At 38.9% G+C, this 20,064-nt stretch overlaps 1 protein-coding gene across 5 annotated transcripts in view; it reads left to right on the top strand.

The window, feature by feature from the left end:
• DMD (dystrophin) overlaps positions 1-20,064 on the top strand; it is a 2,715,231-nt gene that overhangs the window by 2,680,885 nt on the left and 14,282 nt on the right. For all 5 annotated transcript variants that reach the window (XM_055122927.1, XM_004612435.2, XM_055122929.1 and 2 more), the window contains 3 exons: positions 4,052-4,295; positions 5,216-5,339; positions 17,859-17,951. In XM_055122927.1, the coding sequence (XP_054978902.1) occupies positions 4,052-4,295; positions 5,216-5,339; positions 17,859-17,951 (461 nt within the window). The remainder of the gene's footprint in view (positions 1-4,051; positions 4,296-5,215; positions 5,340-17,858; positions 17,952-20,064) is intronic.

Raw genomic sequence — 20,064 nt, 5'->3', positions numbered from 1 at the left:
ATGTAATGTATAAAACTCAACACATTTTCAAAACAAAGACACATGTTGGACAACTAGACCCAGAACATCAAGATATCAACAAACACCTCTCTAGAAAACAGTCTCCTGTCAGTATATTTGTGAAAAGTAGGAGGGTAGATCGTGTTTGCTTCTTGTACTATCTTGAAATACGTGTCTTAAAACAATGTCTTCAAAGAGAACATCATAGACTACCCAATTTCGAAGAAAGAATAACTGTTGACTAGGGCTCCAGAGTAAAAAGCCGTTGTCAGTTTCAACGAAGATGGATTTTCTCCAGTAAATAACTGTAAGGGAAAAAGCAGAAGATTCCCCTATTGAGTGAAACCTTGTGTATATTGAATATAGCTTCAAGTTCACAGAAACATTTAGATATCAGTATAGTGGTTATAAATTGGATTTAATTCATGTAGACAACTATGTGTACAGTTGGCTCACACTCAGAGAATCAACGTCCCTGGATGAGGGTACACATTATTTTGAGATATCTCTTATTACTGTTTTGTCACCATAGATTGTATTGAAACAGAGTGCAAATACAACCATCCTTGGAGACTTATAGGAAATAGAATTTTAATCTATACACATAGATTATGTTCCTATAGATGAAAAAGAGCAGAATTTGATTTCCTGCATGACATTAAGCAAATTCCTAGAAACCTTGTACTATTCAGTACAGGCTAGCATTTAAAGAAGAGTAGATTGTATTTTATTTCTGCTTTGAAGCAGAGATCCAGAATTTTGGAAGACCTGTCATCCCCTGTGGAGCATTCATTCCAGGTATGGAACAACAGAAACTATTGCATAATTGAAATCCTGATCATGGGATTATCTTACTTTCTTCAACTGGACAATGGGAGCCCTTTTCTTGCCTGGTCATCTCTTGCATCTCATGTCATTGCTCATAGACCTAGGTCTCCAGTATTTGCGGATAAGAAGCTCTCTTACCTAATGAACTATCACCCATGAACAACAGAGACTGTCATCTAATTTTGGTATTTAACTAGGAGAAGGATAGCAAAGAACAGAAGTATCTCAATTGGAGTTATAGTCGCAGCAAAATTTCAATTATTTGGGGCCATTGCATCTGCAAATACTGTTTATAGTTGTTGTCAAAAGAAACTAGAACAGGGCCCAAAGAGATAGTACAATGGGTCGTTCACTTGCCTTACACATGGCTGACCTTGGTTCAGTCCCTGGTACTACATACGGTCAGGTAAGCACAGCCAAGAATGGTTCCCCAAAAAAGATGGATTAGCCATAGAAATAAATAAATCCATGGCAGGGCCAGAGAGAGAGTAACAGCAGGCAGGGCACTAGCCTTACATGGGGCCGACCTGCGTTTGATCCTTGGCACCCCATAGAGTCCCTCCAGGCACTGCAGGGTAGGGAATGAGCCCTGAGCACAACTGTGTGTGACCCAGAAACAAAAAAAAAAGAAAACAATCCATGGCAGTTAGCATGTGAATAAAAAGTTAAATTAAACATAAGAAACATCCCAATTTAAAGAAGAAAGTTAAAAAGTATGAGTATTATATTTTAAGATTCTCTAAAAAATATTGATAGCTGTAAGAAATCAAATATAGCAAAAGCTAAACTTGTCTGTAGCTTTACTCTGTATTTACAGTTTTTCCATTTAAATGGGAAGAGACACATTTTCCAAGTATTTAATGAACATTTATTTACAGTGACGTGAACTAGGTCACAAAATGTGTGTTAATAATTTTTGAGGAATTAGAACAATACAGGTGTCCTCTGAATAAAATGAAATTAGAAATAGATGCTAAATAAAGTGGATAAATCTGTGGAAATACAAGAACTGTACTCCCAGATGACTGTGAATAAGAATTACAGTTAATTGAATTAAATCAAAAGATATGTACCAGAACTTAGTATACAGTCAAAGTGATACCAAGAAATTTATACTCCTAAATGTATATATTAAAAACATAGTAAATTAGAAAAAACATAATTAATGGAAATAAAACAAGGCTAGACTGTAGAAAAATTTCAGTGCTTGCCTGAATATGAGAGAGTATATGAGTTAAAGCAGTTCTTCCCAGTTTCACCTGGAAGTTCAGTGTCATTCAAACCCAGGTTTGATAGGGATTTTTATGAAATATGAAAATTTGACAGTAAAATAATGAGGGGTCAGAAGAGCCCAGGCAATTTTCAGGATGAACAGAAAGAGAGGACCTACCAGAACCAAGTTAATTAATGCCACAGTGTGGAATGTTCATGGAGACATACAAAAAGAAACTAATGGAATAGGACACCACTCAATACACGTGTGTTTACGGAAACAGTGTATATGGAGGTATCCTTAGAAATGATGAACTAGACACTGAAGGAGACTGGTTTAATATATTGTCCATCAGAGGCGGCCAGTAAAGTGAGATCATATGATCACAACAAGCACAAAAGATTCTGGTAAAATAAAATCCTAACTCTGAAAAACTAAAGTTTCAAATGTACATATGAGGAAGAGTTTCTTAAAACATGAAACTCGGGAAACAACAATGACTATATTTAAATTAAATTAAATGTTTTTGTACAACAGGATGCCATAAACCAAGTTAAAGATAAAATATAAGTAGGAAATTATTGGTTGTGCACAGACCTAGAAACGAATAGACATCCAAATTATGTATGAAACTTAAATCATTAAATTACAGTCCAGGCCTGGAGAGATAATACAAGGGCTAAGGTACTTTACCTTACATGAAGATGACCCTCATTCTATCCCTGGCATTACATATGTTCTCTGAGTACCACAAGGTATGGCCCCAAAATAAAACAACAGAAGATGACCCCGTCAGGAAATAGGTTAAGGTAACATGAAGAACCAAATAATACACATGGTTTTATCCTCATCAGTAAGCATGATATGCAAAAGTTAAAACACCCTCATAAAGTTAGCCAAAATTTAAAATCTGATAATACCAAGTGTCTAATGAAGATATGGCCAAATAAAAAACACAATTCACAACCGGTCGGGGAATCAATTAGCATTCAACCATGTAGGAGGGCAATTTTGTAATGCGTAGCATTGAAGATGCTGCCCAAGCTCAACAATTCCACATCAAGATAAACAGGTATCCAAAGAGACAGAAGCATGTTTACTGCATCAGTCAGTTTTTGAGATAGTGAAGAGTTGGAAGTAACTTAAATGTACACTGATAGGAGGAAGTTGTTGGCATATTCAAGGAATACAATAAAACCATATAGCAGTTAATATCACAAAATGTTACATATCAACATGGCTAAATCTCCAGATTGTGCTGAAGGCAGAATACAACTCTTATAATGGTATGTGCATTCTAATACAGAGTTCTAGAACATGCAAAATAACGCTGTTAGGGTGAATCGTCTAAATAGCCGTTTTTGTTGACAAAAAGTCTCCAAATAGCAGCATTTTTATTAAGTCCAATTCTACTATTTGTGGATACATACATGCTAATGATGGACATAGAATATTAAATATGGTATCAAGTCCTTGGATGTGAGGAGAGTAAGTGAGGGAGCTTCCACTTTAACAGTAGTAGATTATGTCTTCAAAAAGTTTTTGAAGAAATCTGGCAAATGTTAATTTTACTACGGCATTATGGTGGGAACATGGCTGTTCATTTGCCATGTTCCTATACTTTGCTGTTGAAAATGTTTGATGAGTTTTAAAAGCAAACTAAACTGTTGATAGAGCTATAACTTACAAACTCGTGACATTATAGAGAAATATTTGCAAAGGATTAAATCCTTTGCTGCTCACTTATCTGAACATAGCCCTCACAAGGCTCTTAGTGTAAACAGTTGAAAGCATCTCCCCTCACACATTGGGCAGATGTTTCCAATTTTATTTTGTTTTTTTTAAACATTGTTAAGATCATCATCATAAAAACCATTCATTAAGTGCCTCTCTTTTGCTTGCTCTTGTGTTTGGTGGTGGTCAGATGTGTCTCTCTGCTGAGCTCTTTAAAATCTGGTGATGATAGTAAACTTTCTTTTTCTTTTCTTTCTACTTTTTTGATGCAAACAGGAATCTGCAAGCAGAATATGATCGTCTAAAGCAGCAGCATGAACATAAAGGCCTGTCCCCACTGCCATCCCCTCCTGAAATGATGCCCACCTCTCCCCAGAGCCCCCGGGATGCTGAGCTCATTGCTGAAGCCAAGCTCCTGCGTCAACACAAAGGCCGCCTGGAAGCCAGGATGCAAATCCTGGAAGACCACAACAAACAGCTGGAGTCACAGTTGAATAGACTCAGGCAGCTGCTGGAGCAAGTGAGGCACACATCTCTCTGACATGGGATATTTATAAAAAGTCAATTTCATTGCAATTTTAAAAAAAACCCACCCAACAACCTAGAGTCCTTTTGTACAGCAAACATCAATTTGTTGAGTACTGAGTAGGTGCCTAACCAAGCAGTAGGTATCCAGGGATATGAGAAGGTAAACACGTGCCATTTTAATGTTCAAAATAAGTACCTACAAAAGTGTATTCCCTCGAATGTGAAAATCACCTGGGAAAAATTTTGCTAAGGGCTGGAGCGATGGGACAGCAGGTGAGGCACTTGCCTTGCAGGCAGTCTACCCGATTTCAGTCTCCAGCGCCATATCTGCTCTCTGCCCACTATCTCCGAGCTTACCAGGAGTGATCCTGAGCACTGCTGGATATGGCCTCAAAAAAAAAAAAACCCTAAAAGATTTCTACTAGTTCTTTAAAAGCGTCAATTTTTACCTCATGAAGTAAAACTTTCTTTTTAGCTCTTAGTCTTATCTCCTGATAGTCCTTTGGGGCGTTTATACTTTGAACCCCTAAAACATAACTTTTAACCCTCCTTTGAAACCTACCAAGATACTGTCATAGGTCTTTATCTGCCCACAGGACTGGTTTTCTGGCAGTATTTTATCTTGAGGCATGTCCTTTCCATCTTTGCCATTCTCACAGGGCGTTCTTAATCTTGTAGATATCTTGTTCCATTGTTGCTGTCATTTTTTCTAATTTATGAGGGGACATAATGAGATATAAGAATGTCATGATAAGTCTTCTCCACGGTGAAACTTTCCCAGCGTAATAATGTTTGAGAGGTTGTGAAGTAATCATTTCGAAGACCTTCCTGAGTGTTTGTAACATTTTTAGGTGTCTGTCTGCTTGAAGGTTTATTAGGAAAAATAATTCTGTTGTCTCTTGGTTGCCTTAGCCCCAGGCTGAGGCGAAGGTGAATGGTACAACCGTGTCTTCTCCTTCTACTTCTCTTCAGAGGTCAGACAGCAGCCAACCTATGCTGCTTCGGGTGGTTGGCAGTCAAACTTCAGAATCCATGGGTAAGTTTCTTAACTACTCCCAGATTGTATTATCTCACACTATTTGGAAAAGGTGAAATGTTTGCTCAGCAATTCAAATCAGCAGTTACATGACCAGTGTTGGAGAGGACATCATAGAAAGATGCCAGAAGGCTGATGTAGCCCTAACCCTCAAAGCGCCAGCCACTCAGAACCAGCGTGATCAATATTCTTGCATTCATTTTGGAAACCAGAGCCGGTGTTATGGCATTGCTTTCTGCAAGTGTATTTATTACTCCAGTTGCTGGAGTAATAAACAAGCATACTTTAATGAAGGAGTAGCCTAAGAGAAGATGTAGCGATGAGTGCTCGGGGAAGGGCAGGAAAGAGCCAACCATCTAATTAGAAGAAAGTAGAATCCAACCAGAAGTGTTTGACGCATCTTGGCCTCAGGAAGCCACTGAAAATCATACATCCACAGGGTGAGAAATAGCTAAAAAGAATTCTCTAAGATGCATTCTGGCAGCTATAAACTTTTATAGGTAGAGAAGGCAGTTTGGAGGTTACATAAAGTGCAACATTTGGGAGTTCTGAAGGCCTTGGCTTGAAAGATAAGAATGATGGGCCAGGAGGAGATGACTGTAATTGGAAAATAGAGTGCTCAGGGATTGACTGCAAAATTGATAGCTGAAGGATCTGAGGTGGGAACTATAGAATGCATGAATGCTGTGTGTTGGCAAAGACCTCCATTTGGGTCATGGGGTATTGAAAGAGTGAGAAAGACGGTTAAGGTCTAGAAAAACGTGGGCACAAGATCAAATGCTGTAAAGAGGCTCCTTGGCCACTTCTGAGCAAGCTCGGAAAGTTGAATGATTTTTGTCTGTTTTTCAGTGACATAAAGGAATAGCCAATCTTTTAAAAAGGAAAAACTAGGGCATGAGGAAAGTGAAGACTCTTTAGGAACATTCATTGCCAAGTAATGTGAGCTAAGGTAAATGGTGAATTTGTTGAGGAAATAGTATGATTTGGTATAATCCTTCAGTATTGTTCTCCAGGATTTAAGAAACCTAGAGCTCATGAGTTGTAAAGAATGAAAGAAGTTAAAAACAAGTACAGCCCTTGACAGTATTAACCAATCCATTCTTAAACTATCCATGGAAGGGGTTACCAGTCATCTGCTAATTGGTTTTATCTTCTGTGCTAAACAAGACAGTAAGAGACTTTTGAAGGCTACAAGTACTTGGTGTTGCTCCATATTTCTTCTCCTAACCCACAGAATGTCTGCCCTCTGTTTTCTTTCCCTTGGGTCCTAAATTGGTTATGCTTGACCCTCTTGATCTTCACAGAAGAGATCTGTGACTCCTTCATTCCCCAAAATTAAAACTCTTTTCTGGTGCCATGCTGCCTAGAGGACTCATTTAATACTACTTTAGGTTCGTGGAAAGGCAATGTGCCTAGCCAGAACAATGAGACAAGAAAGAGTCAAGAGTGTGATATTATTTATTCAACAGGGACCAGCGCCAGTGTTGCTGGTGGGGGCATGCAGTAATGGAAATTGAACTCAGGGTCTCGTACATTGTAGGCATGTACTCTACCACTTGAGTTATTTTGCTAGCCCCATGGGTACATTTGCTCATGGATGATTAGGCGGTCATAGTCAAGAAAAATACAGCAGTTGGACGTGCTGGAAGTATGTTTAAGTAGATGCCAGCATCTAAGATGTAACATCCAGTTAAATGCTAGAAATTTGTGTGCAGTGATCCTTGAGGGGTGTGATTTCTGGAATTGGTAAGAGCAGAACTGTTGGTCTTATTCACATGGTGGTGAGGTCCCGACGGTGATTGACCAGAATGGGTTGTCAGAGAAAATCTAATGAAGTGAAAGAACTTCAAGTGGGCAGAGGCATATCCTCCAGAGACTTCAAGCCTTGTAAGAAAGCCAGGCTTTAATGCTTTTGTTCAAGAGGAAAGGTTTGAGAGGGTCGTCCCACACCTCAGTGATTTAGGGCATTTTCTTGTATCTGATTCTCATTATGCACAGGAGCCCTGATTATGTGCAATGGGCTGTTGGAATTGTACATTGATAGCTTAGCGTATTAAATTTTTTATGTCTTTGAAAAGACTGTAAATTCCAGCAACAACTGAGTTTTAGTAGCTTTGTTATTATTTCCCACTGCAGAATTTCTCTGTTTTGGAAGTAAGCAAAGTGTGTGAAATCGAGTTGCCTATTTCAGTGGTGAGATTCAAAGCCTTGGGTGCTTAGAAGCATCAATTGTTTAGACGTGTCAACACTGGCAGAGAGGTAGCTGTGCCCATGAAAGCACCCAAATTAAAGTACACATCAGGTTGTGGTTCTGATTATTTATGGAGCTAAGAAGATTGTGAGAACTGAGCATAGAAAGAAGTGCTACATCCCAGTGACTGAGTTAGGATGACAGATAACTTGCTGATGTAAAATGGGGTACACTGTTGAGTTTTTTTCTCTTAAAGGAAAGGTTATATTCAAAGGTGCTTTATCTCCCACCTGTATAAACCAGTTTCATTTCAGAAGAAAAAACTCTTCCTAAAGGTTGCACACAGGTGTTTAAATAAATTCAGTGCATATCTTGTGCCTTGAAGGTTTGAGATTTGATAGGGCTGGAATTTGCCAAGTCATACTCTGCATACAGAATTGCATACATAGTCAGTGAGAGAGATTTTCAGTTTAAAGTTAAATGTGGATGAAATCATACTAAATGATCCAATTATTTTGAATGCTTCACACACAGATAAAATGTCTGTGTACCATAGACGAATTTTATATGTTACTTAATGGGACAGTGTCCTAATGAGGCTTACCTTCTCTTGAAACAGATAAATTACCAAATTTTATCTTCCTTTGACTTTCATGGACTGTTCACACTGGAATGTACAACTTCCTAATGATTCCCTAGCTTATTTAGAATAATTTTAAATGCATGGCAAATTTCAATTCAATATTTTCGTGTGTACATAGTTTGGCTGACTCCCTTAACAATTAGAGCTAAGTATCACTATGCTTGAAACAGTAACACCCACCTGTCAAGGTAAAAGCTCCACTCTTATTACATAATCAGGATTGAATTGTATCACTTAGGAAATTAACACATAATTATGTAATAATATCTATTCACATATCCCAAATTCAGAATACAATGAAGGATCACACTTTGATCACGTAGTGATTATGTCACTTTAGTCTTCCTTATTCTACAGCATTCCAACATCTTTTTTACATTTTTCATAATATTAACATTTTGGAAAAGGTCAGGCTATTTGTAAAATGTTCTGCAATTTGGATTTCTCTGCTCATTAAGTCATGAATGGATTCAAGATAAATATTTCATACCAGATTACAACACAGACCTCTCCAGAGTGTCTGCTGGATGAAGCCGAGGAGAAAAATACAGCCTGATCTGAAATCATGATCAACCTCCAGAATATCCCCAAGTATTTTACCTACCCTCTATATTGACCTTCACTGAAGTATCATGGGCATACAAAAATTCCACACTGTATATGTATTGATGAGAATTAGAATACATCTATGGGGCTGGAGTTATAGGACAGCGGGTAGGGTGTTTGCCTTGTGCATCGCCAACCCGGGTTCGATTCCCAACATCCCTGAGCACCTCCAGGAGTAACCCCTGTGCATTGCCGGATGTGATGCAAAAAAAAATATATCTAAAACCCCATTAGCACATCTCATAAAAAGCATAATTCTTCAGCTGCTTCTCTCCCTTGTGTCATCAGAAGAACAAACAACGTGCCTGCACCTTTAATTGGGTTCTTTACAAGCCATCCTTTAAATGCTTGCAGATCATCTAATATTTAGATCCTACTGTACCATTCTTCTCTTCAAGCATCTGTATGACGCCTAGTGACATACAGAATGCACTCTGCACCCTTTAGTATGGTATTCAAATCCACTTTCCTTTTCCAATCTAGGTGTGATTTCCTTCAAACTTGATCGCTGCCTCTACTCAAACCTAGTTGATACTCAGTCATGCATATGTTAGTATTTCACCAGCATTAAGCCCTTAAATGAGCTTCTTTAGGCCAACACAAAAGGGTGCTTGTTAGCAACATACATCATGTGAAAGAATAAATATTGGGACTGGAGAGAAACACAGCAAGTAGGGTGTTTGTCTTGCAATTGGTAGCCATCCTGAGTTCAATTCTATGGCACCCCATAAGTCTCCTGAGCACCATTGGTTATTGCCCCAAAATAAACCCCCCAAAAGGAATAAATCTTATCAGTAAAGGCCAAATGAAATTCAGAATAAAGTAATGATAGGAAAATTACATATAAATATAAAATTTAAAAGACAAGTCATAAAAATGACTATGAATACAATGATTTGTTAATGAACATACAAGAGAAAAAGATGTGAAGTGTAATACCAAAACAAAATATATGGGGGAAGTAGTAATGTAAGAGATTAAAGTACATTACAACTTAAATTATCAATTTAAAATAGCAGTTATTTTTTTCTGTTTTGGGGGCCACATCTGGCAATGCTCAGAGGTTACTCCTGGCTCTGCACTCAGGAATCATCCCTGGCAATGCTCAGAGGACCATATGGGATGTCAGGGATGTAACATGGGTGGGCCACGTGCCAAGGCAACTGCTGCACCCACCATACCATAACTCCAGCCTTGAAAATAGACAATTATTAACAAAAGGTGTTTTATGTAAACTTTACCTCAACCAGAAAATAAAAATGTATAATATTTACATAAAGATAAAAGGGAATCTAGTCATATCAGTATAGAAAAGTATCAAAGAGAACAAGAGAAGGAACAGAGGAATAGTAAAACTACTAGAAATCTGTGAACAAAATGGAAGTGAGCCATTACCTATTAATAATTACTTTAAGCATAACAACTAAATTCTTTGATCAAAAACACAAGAGTAGCTGGATATACTTAAAAACCACATAAGTATATGCTACCTACAGGAAATTCATTTTGGCTACAACGTTAAGTAAACACACACTGGCTAAAAGGGAAGGGACTGAAAAGTTATTTCACAGATATGGAAAGCAAAAATAGCTGGCCTAGTTATATAGCTCAAGTTACTTTTTAAGACACAGACTAATAATGATAAGATTATAAAACAAGCAAAAAGTACATGACATTTGTAAATACTCACACACAACACACGTGGACCTCAAAATATAACATTAGCTACACACTTAATAGGACAGACATACAATGATAGTATGTCCTTTGGTGGAAGGGCTGGGGCCACACCCTCCTGTGCTTAGGGGATGAGATCTGATGAAGAAATTTCAAACTAGGGTGTGTAGGATGCAAGGCAAGTGCTTTAACTCCTAGAGTATCTCTCCTGCTCTACACTTTAAACAATGAGTAGATCATTCAGACAGAAATTCACTATAAATATCGGACTGAAATGACATTTTACACCTGTTGAACCTAACATGGACAGGCTGAACATTCCATCCCAATGCAATAGAATATACATTTCCACTAGAACGAATGGAACATTCTTTATGATAGAGCATATATTAGGTTAAATAAATCAAGTCCTCACAAAGTTAAGAAGATTGGCATTACATCGTTTGCCATAGTGATTAGAAACTAGAAATTAACTGGAAAATTAACACGTCTGGAGATTAAACAACACACTAGTGAACAACCAATGGGTAAGAGAAGTCAAAAGAAGTACTAAAATTATGTCTAAAAACATACGTAAATGGGCATATACCTCATCAGGGAATGCAGTAAAAGTAGTTCAAGACGGACGTTCATAGTGATTAGTGGCACCTATATGAAGCAATATCTCAGATAAATATAACACTTGACATCACAAGGAACAAGGAAAAAAGAGCAAATAAATGAAGACTAGAATGGCAATACAATGTCTTTTGAAAACAGGAGCCTGAGAGATAGAACAGGTGTCAAGGCACATTTGTCACGTGGGGCCAACCCGAGTTCAGTCCACATGTACATGGTCCCCTGACCACCAGGCCTCCAATTAAACCACCTGCTAGCTGAGAATCCCCAGGAAAGGTCTCAGGATTACTGAGAACTGTTTGGGAGACCACCGCCCCAAAGCAGGCAAACCTTTAGTTATCCTTGCTAAGAGAGGATTCAAAATTGGAAATGAAAGATAACATATTACAACTGAAAACAAAGAAATGCAAATACTGTGAACCATTATATGCCCACCCTCTTGACATCCTGAAGAAATGGGTAAATCTCTAGAAACATGCAAATTAACCAGAGTAAATTATAAGAAAACCTGAACAGGGGCTGGAGTGATAGCATAGCAAGTAGGGCATTTGCTGCCAACCTGGGTTCGATTCCCAGTATCCTTATATGGTCCCTCAAGCAACGCCAGGAGTGATTCCTGAGTGTATGGGCCAGGAATAACCTCTGTGCATCACCGTGTGTGACCTTAAAAGCAAAAAAAGAAAAGAAAAGAAAACCTGAACAGCTAAATGACTAATAAGGAGATTGAATAAGTTATCAAAATTCTCCCAATAACCAAAATCCAAAAGCAGATACTTCACATTGGTGAATTGTACCAAACATTTAAGAATTAATGGTACTCTTTTCTCAATCCTTTTTTGTAAAATAGAGGAAGCAATACTTCCAGCTACATTTTATAATATACCGTTACCCTATTAACCAAAACAGAAGACAGACACTATAAAGAAATTAAACGCCAGTATCCCAGAATGAACACCTAAAAGTTCTCCACACAGTGTTGGCAAACCGAATTTAATGAAACACCAAAAGAATTATACACCATGATCAAACAGACTTATTCCAGGAATGCAAGGATACTTTCATCAGCCACAAATCAGCATAATACAACACATTAAAAAAGAGGATTTCATAAAATCATGTAAGAATCATATGATTGATTCAGTAGAGGCAGAAAAAGCATTTGTCAAAGTTCAAAATCTATTTGTGATTTAAAATAAAAAGAACTTCCAAAAGAGTAGCTGTAGAGGGGTTGAAGTGATAGTACAGTGGGTAGGGCATTTTCCTGGCACATGGTCAACCCAGGTTTGATGCTCAGCATCCCCTACTGACCCGAGCACTGCCAGGAGTAATTCCTGAGGAAAAAAAGTAAAAAGAGTAGCTGTAGAGGAAACATAACTCAACATTCTGAAAGCCATATGTGACAAACCCATAGCTAATTTCATGCTCAGTAGTAAAATACTGAAATCTCTCAGAGATCAGGATTACAACAAAAAATGCCCACTTTTACCAATTCTTTTCTACACAGGCTGAAAGCCCTAGCAGACCTGTTAGGCAATTTTTTTTTCTTTTTGGGTCACACCTGGCGATGCACAGGGGTTACTCCTGGCTCTGCACTCAGGAATCACTCCTGGAGGTGCTCAGGGGACCATATGGGATGCTGGGAATTGAACCCGGGTCCGCCGCGTGCAAGGCAAACCCCCTACCCGCTGTGCTATCACTCCAGCCCCATAGGCAAAAATTTTTAAAGACTTCAAACTGGAAAGAAGTAAACTGTCCCACTGATCAGATAACTTACATATTAAGAAATCCCTGAAGACACCACCAAAGCCCACAATAAAGAAATTCAGTAAAGATGCAGGATATAAAACATATTGGTGGATTCCCGTGTAACAGTCAAGGAATTATTGAAAACAATGCCACTTACAATTTCATCCAAGAAAATAAAAGACGTGGGCTGGAGGGACAGTGTGGCAAGTAAACACCTAAAATTCAATCACAGATATCTCTGTAAATTTGTAATTCACAGTGATTAAAAAATTAAAAATAGGGGGCCGGAGTGATAGCACAGCAGGTAGGGCATTTGCCTTGCATGCGGCCGACCCGGGTTCGATGCCCGGGCATCCCATATGGTCCCCCAAGCACCGCCAGGAGTAATTCCTGAGTGCAAAGCCAGGAGTAACCCCTGAGCATCGCTGGGTGTGACCCAAGAAAAGCAAAATAATTAAAAATAAATTTAACCAAGAAGTTGCAAAGCCTGTATACTGAGAACTATAACATGCTGTAGGAGAAAGTAAAGATAATATAATAGATATTTTATGCTTATGGACTAATTCCCTATCAAAGTACCAATGACATTTTCACAGAAATAGGAGAGTCCTTAATGCATATGAAGTTACAGAAGACCCCAAATAGCCAGATTAGTCCTGAGAAAGAGCAAAAGTAGCTGGAATTAGCTACCACACTTCCTGGTTCCAAGCAGTATTACATTCATATGGTGGAGGATAGAATCAGACTGTTAGTGGTTAAATTAATGTAGCATATATACATGTTGGTGTTTCATGATGCACACCTACAATTTATGTAATTTTATAATTCGGTGCTATCTAAAATCAGGCTGAAAATATATTCAAAATATATTTCAAAGTAAAAGTACAATAAGCCAATGAATGTAAACTCAAATAATTAATAAAACTGGACCACTTGTTTTACATGATGCACAAAACTGAACTCTGAATAAATGAAACACTTGAAGCTATAAATTGCTGGAGGAAAACATAGGGAGCAAATTCTCACAGATATCAGATTTGTCGGTGATTTGTTGTTCTTGTGACACCAAAGACAAAAATAAACAAGTGGTTCTACTTCAAGTAAAAATTTCTGTACAGCAATGGGAACCTGTAACAAAATTAAAAGGGAGTCTACTGAATGGGAGAAATTATTTACAAATCATGTATCTGTTGGGCTGGATCGATAGCACAGTGGGTAGGGCATTTGCCTTGCACACGGTCGACCCAGGTTTGATTCCTCTGCCCCTCTTGGAGAGCCAGGCAAGCTATCAAGAGTATCCCGCCCTCACAGCAGAGCCTGGCAAGCTACCCGTGGCATATTCAATATGCCAAAAACAGTAACAAGTCCCACAATGGAGATGCTCGAGAAAATCGATGAGTAACAGGAGGACAGTGACAGTGATAGTATCTGATAAGAGAGTTATATCCAAAATCTGTCATGGTCACTGTTATCCCATTGCTCATCCATTTGCTAGAGTGAGTACCAGTAACGTCTCCATTGTGAGACTTGTTGTTACTGCTTTTGGCATATCAAATACGCCATAGGGAGCTTGCTAGGCTCTGCCATGTGGGTGAGATACTCTCGGTAGCTTGCCGGGCTCTCCGAGAGGGACGAAACAACAAATTCCAAGATGCATTTAAAAAAAATGGGCAGGCCAGAGTGATTGTACAGCAGGTCGGGCACTTGCCCTACACACAGCTGACGCAGGTTTGATCCCAGACTCCCCATATGGTCTCCTGAGCACCTCCAGAAGTGCTCCCTGAGTGCAGATCCAGGAGTCAGCCCTGGGCACCATCAGGTGAGGCCCACAAAACAAACAATTATATGATAATAATACTCATCTCTAGATGCATTATAGAAATTCTACTGCCAATGTGGTCCAGAGATAGTATGACCAACCCAGGTTTGATCCCCAACACCTTATATGGTCCCTTGAGCCCTACCAGGAGTGATCCCTGAGGGCAGAAAAGAAACAGGAGTAAGCCCTGGTTTGGTGTGATCCAAAACCAAAAAGGCAACATAACATACAAGATCCTAAAAAAAAATGCTGACCTCAGAAACCCAAGGTCAAGGGGCCAGAGATGTAGGTTTACCTGTGTTCAATTCCAAGCTAAGAGGCAGTGGACTTATATTCAAAATACTTTTTCTTTTTCTTTTTTTTTAAATTGAATCTCTGTGAGATGTTGCATAACATAGGTTTGCCCTTGCTCCTCCAGCAGGGAGCTTAGGTTTTTTTGAGTTACTCCCACAAGAGTGCTCCTGAGGCACACCCAATTCCATCAGGCACTAATATGGAAACAAACTCTCGCTTACATAAGGGATTTGTAAACGTCAAATAAAAAGTCAGCCCAGTTAATAAGTGAGTATAGGATCAGAGTAGCCACTTCTGCAAAACAACTATGCAAATGGTACCTAAAACTTTTCTCAACATCACTAAACATCAGGAAAAAGTAAATCAAAACTATTAGAATATAAATTCTCAAAAAGACAAAAGATGAGTGTTGGAGAAAATGTACAGAAAAGGAAACCCTGCTATATTGTTAACTTGAATGTAAATTGGTGCAGCCGCTGTGAAAAAAAATGTACTATTCTTTAAAAAATTAGAAATAGAGGGCCACATAGATAGCTCAACTGACAGAGCATATGCTGGGAGCCCAGATTCAATCCCCAGCACCTGATGGTTCTCTGAGCACCACTGAGATTATTCCCCTCCTTCCCACCACCCAGCAACGACCCCAAAAGAAAATAGAACAAGATTAAAAATAGAACTAACATATGATTCCACAAGACTGCTTCTGGGTATTTATCAAAAGAAACTAAATTACAATCTCTAAAAAATATCTGTCCACCATATCGCTATTTATGATAGAACAGGAGAAAAACCCAACTATCCATAGATGGACAGTGACATAAAGAATATGTGAGGGGTATTATATAACTCAGCACTTGAGTATATGTCTTATATGCATGATACCCAGCACCATGAAAAGACAAATAAGAACATGTGATACACGTACACACACACACACACACACACACACACACACACATATATAGATACACCCTAGAGAATATTATTCAACCCCAGAAAAAAGGCAATCCTGCCATTTGCTGCAATATTCACAGGCCTTGAGAACATTATACTAAGTACATTAAGTCAGATAGAATAAGACATACTGTATTTCTCACTAACATATGGAACCTTAAAAACACTGAACTCATAGATACAGAGAATAAATTGGCGGTTGCCAGGACTGAGCTGGGGTGGAGGCAAGTATGAAGAGGATAAGAAGGCACCACTTCCAGTTTTAATATTAAAAACCTAAAATATGATAGACAGCATGGTGAATATTGCTAACAGTACTGAATTATATATGTGAAAGTTGCTAAGAGTAAATCTTAGGTCTCATCATAATAAAACTATTTTGTAGCCCTATGTGGTGCCGAATGTTAATTAAAACTTAACTGTGATGACCATTATTTTATGTATTTAAAATTAACACAATGATTTATGTTAATCATATCTCAGTCAGCTGTTGGTTTCAATATATTTCACCATTCAAAGCTGCCACAATCAATATAATTGCTGCCATAATAAAGAACTTACATGCAGTATTAATATGTAAAATTAAGAGCATCTGTCAAAAGCAAAATGTAAAGCAGTAAATTATTGAAACTAAGTTTTAGGTATGGAATAAATTATGGAGTACTTTCATTTTGTTTTTGAGTCACACCTTGCAAGTCTTGGGGACCACCCTGGCACTGTATCCCTGGTGGTGTTCAGTGGTACCATGTGGTACCAGGGAACAAAGCAGGGTTGGCTGCGTGAAGGGCAAGCACCTTAACCCCTGTGCACAGATGTCCTCACCCCCCAGAACTGCTGGGCATAGGCCCCTGTTACAAAACAAAAGCAAAAAATTCTCTCTTGCTATTTGAGGTGTATGAGGTGTCTTTTCTTTGGAGGGTTCATGATGAGTATGGACCACATCTAGCTATGCTCAGAGCTTACTCTTGACTTTTAGCTCAGGAATCACATCTGATGGTATTCAGGGGATCAAATTAAGGGTGTTGACATGCAACACAAACACCTTAATGCCTATTGCTATCTCGCCAGCCCCAGGTGGTATTTTAACACATGAATAAATAATAGAGATACAGAATGACGACATCTGGAAGGAAACTTTCATTCCCTCAGAAGAACATCCATCCCTAACCAACTTTCCATCCCCAAACTCATTTACTTGTCATATAAGAAAATCTCCAAATTTTTGTTTTGTTCCCCCTTCTAAGCCTCCACATACATCATTATAACAGAAAAAAGGAACAGAACTCCCAAGCATGCCTAATATCTATAGCCCTTAGAATGTTAATATTTCATTACCTATAATTCATAGTTTTTCTCCCCATCACATTGAACTTTAAAGGCACATTGAGACTTCTTTTTCGGTTAAATGTCAGAGGAAGAATTATCACACAAAATCTCCACTCTATGAAATGAATGCAAAATGTTGCATTATTTCTTCTGAAGAGGCACAGTGCGAGTGTTTATAAGATTTTTTTTTGTTTTTGTGTGATACCCAGCAGTGCTGAGGGCTTTCTCTTGGCCTTGCACTCAGGGATCGCTTCTGGCAGGATTCAGCGGACCATATGAGGTGATGGCAATTGAATCTAGATCAGCCACATGCAGGTGCCTTCGATCCTCTATAAAAGAAATTTAATAAAGAGAAAACCACTTCACTTGGGTTCATGAGGCATAAGTAATTTCTGTCCATTTGTTCCTGAGTTCTAATGGATGGTTTTCTAGCTCCAGACTTGAGTACTTCCTACATGGCATACTTCCCTTTTAGGAACTGTGCCTTAATTATTAAGCTCGAGGAGCTCTATTTGTGTAATTTGCAAACAAGGAAAAAATGAATTAGTCATGAGTTTTAAAATGAGTCCATGGACTTTCTCTCTGGCATCTCTTGTGAGTTCCCTCAGTGTGATTTGCCATGTGTTTGTGTTCGCTTCCATAAAGGAGAGGAGGATCTTCTCAGCCCTCCCCAGGACACAAGCACAGGATTAGAGGAAGTAATGGAGCAACTCAACAACTCCTTCCCTAGTTCAAGAGGTGAGTTCACAAGTCCCCCAGACTTCCTCACAGTAGGCAACTCCTGTCCCTGCCCAACTGGTCTGTGTATTTTTCATGTGTCAACACCTCCCGACAAAGTGCCGGCTCCTGAGAAGATTTGATTTTTGAATGGTGACTTGGACTTTGAGGTGATTTTCAAGTGCAGTAACTGTATGAGTCAGATGTTGCTAGAAATCAAAAATACTTAGAAAATGTTTCACTCTCTGGGCACGTTCGTCTGAAGAGTAAATTATAAGATGGCTTTTACTTAAGCGCAATTATGATGTGACTTTTACAGACAAGGAAATTAATGCCCTCACAGTGCCTCTGCCAGGGACGTTCAGTCCCACAGAGCAACACTCAGAACACGGCTAGTGAAATTAGTGGTGATGATTTTGGCCCCTAGTCCTGAGACTTTTTACGAATAAAAAAATCACATTCTTCCTCATCGTATAGGTATAGGTACAATGAAATCTTTAGACTAGCTTCTATAGTTGGAATACAACCTATTCCGTGATGCCTTTATTTCTCACATTTTAGACACTGCATGTTTTTCCCCTCAGACAAAAGCTATATTTTACCCCAACTGTGTTTGCACACCAGCCAGTATAAGCTTCAATTGTCTTGCCTTATTCAAGGAGGAACCATGATCATTGTTGTTTATTCCTCGGAGTTTTTATTTGGGTTCATTGCCTTGATATTCTCCCCTACCCTTCAGTGAATAACAAGAATAGCAGCTGTCACCTGTGATCAGATAGAGGGATAGCCAAAGAGAGAGAAGCAGAAGAGGGAAAACATTAGACTTTATGGCCTGATTGTCACACCTAATGGTCTGCCCTGGAAGAAAGGGCGGCAGAAAATTTGAGCTATTTGTTGCTCTCCATGAGGGCAATGAGAAGGGTGTTTGAATCGTGTGCTTTTCTTATCTTTTTTGTTGAGTGTCAGTTAACAATGGCCATTTCCTAGCTATTTGATGTATGAGTGAACGTTGTACAGTGTGCATTAAAAGCAATAATGTCCTGATAGAGCGTTGCTAAGGAACTGTCAGGGAAAGCTAATTTTAAATGTCTGCACCAGCCATCTTTCCATCACAGAGTACCTCTGATGTATTGATTGTAAGAGATAAAAATCTTATATTTTCCACCCACCCGATACACGCCTCCCCCCTCACACTTCAACCTGTCTTCACTGAGTCCCCTTCTTGAATGCCATGATTTATAATGAGATGACCACAAACAGTATTGATATAAATGAGGTGTTTCCGCCTTTATCCCACCAGCTTTCACCTTGATTGCCAGCAGAGGTTGTAGGGGTACAAAGAAGCAATACCTTTCTTTGCCTTCAAGGTGCTTATGGTCAGTCAATGACACAGACTTTCAATGATGTTCTCATCACAGTGAAGTAGTAGTATTGCTATCATGGCGATGTCTGCAAGATGAATGAATCCCTAACGTATCCCTTTATATAGAAATGGGAAGGGGTTAGTTCAAAATAATGCAGGTGTCTTTTTCAAGATTGCACCTTTAGTCATGGGAGTCTACTTTTCATTGACCCCACACTCTCTCTTGAAGGCCACAGACCAAGTTGTGCCTAGCCCATAGAAAGTTTGTTCATCTTCTCTGGGGAAGCTAGCAGCTGCTTTGTGTCTTGGGGCATTCTCCCACTTTTAAACTATTAGACGATAAAAGAGAAAAAGCTACCAAAGGGCTCATAACTGCTACCCCACATGCAGCTTTGCCTCAAAGACCCCTTTAGCACAGGGTTTCTGGTTCATCCAAATTGTCTTTAAAGCATAATCCTTTACACCCTTTGCCTCTATTCCTCAGCCACCCTACCCAACTCTTTAGAATCACTGAAGCTAGACACTGCATAGGCATGAAAGAAGTTGCTTCAAAGGCTACAAATATACCTCCTGGCAGTTAACATCTCTGATGTTATATTTACTTATGTGATATCCGTTTCCTTAGTTGGAAACTTGGGAAACTCGATCCAGACTGCATGGATAGTATTTACTAAATTAGTGCTTATGGGAACATATTGTCCCTTCCTGGTAATTTGTGTTCTCAAATATGAAAAAAAAAGACTTAGTCTGATATCAGATTCATTACCCAAG

Source organism: Sorex araneus, chromosome X, assembly GCF_027595985.1.
Source record: "Sorex araneus isolate mSorAra2 chromosome X, mSorAra2.pri, whole genome shotgun sequence".
NCBI classification, from domain to species: Eukaryota; Metazoa; Chordata; class Mammalia; order Eulipotyphla; family Soricidae; genus Sorex; species Sorex araneus.
Note: the sequence above shows the minus strand (reverse complement) of the source record. Positions and strands in the feature narration are given on the sequence as shown.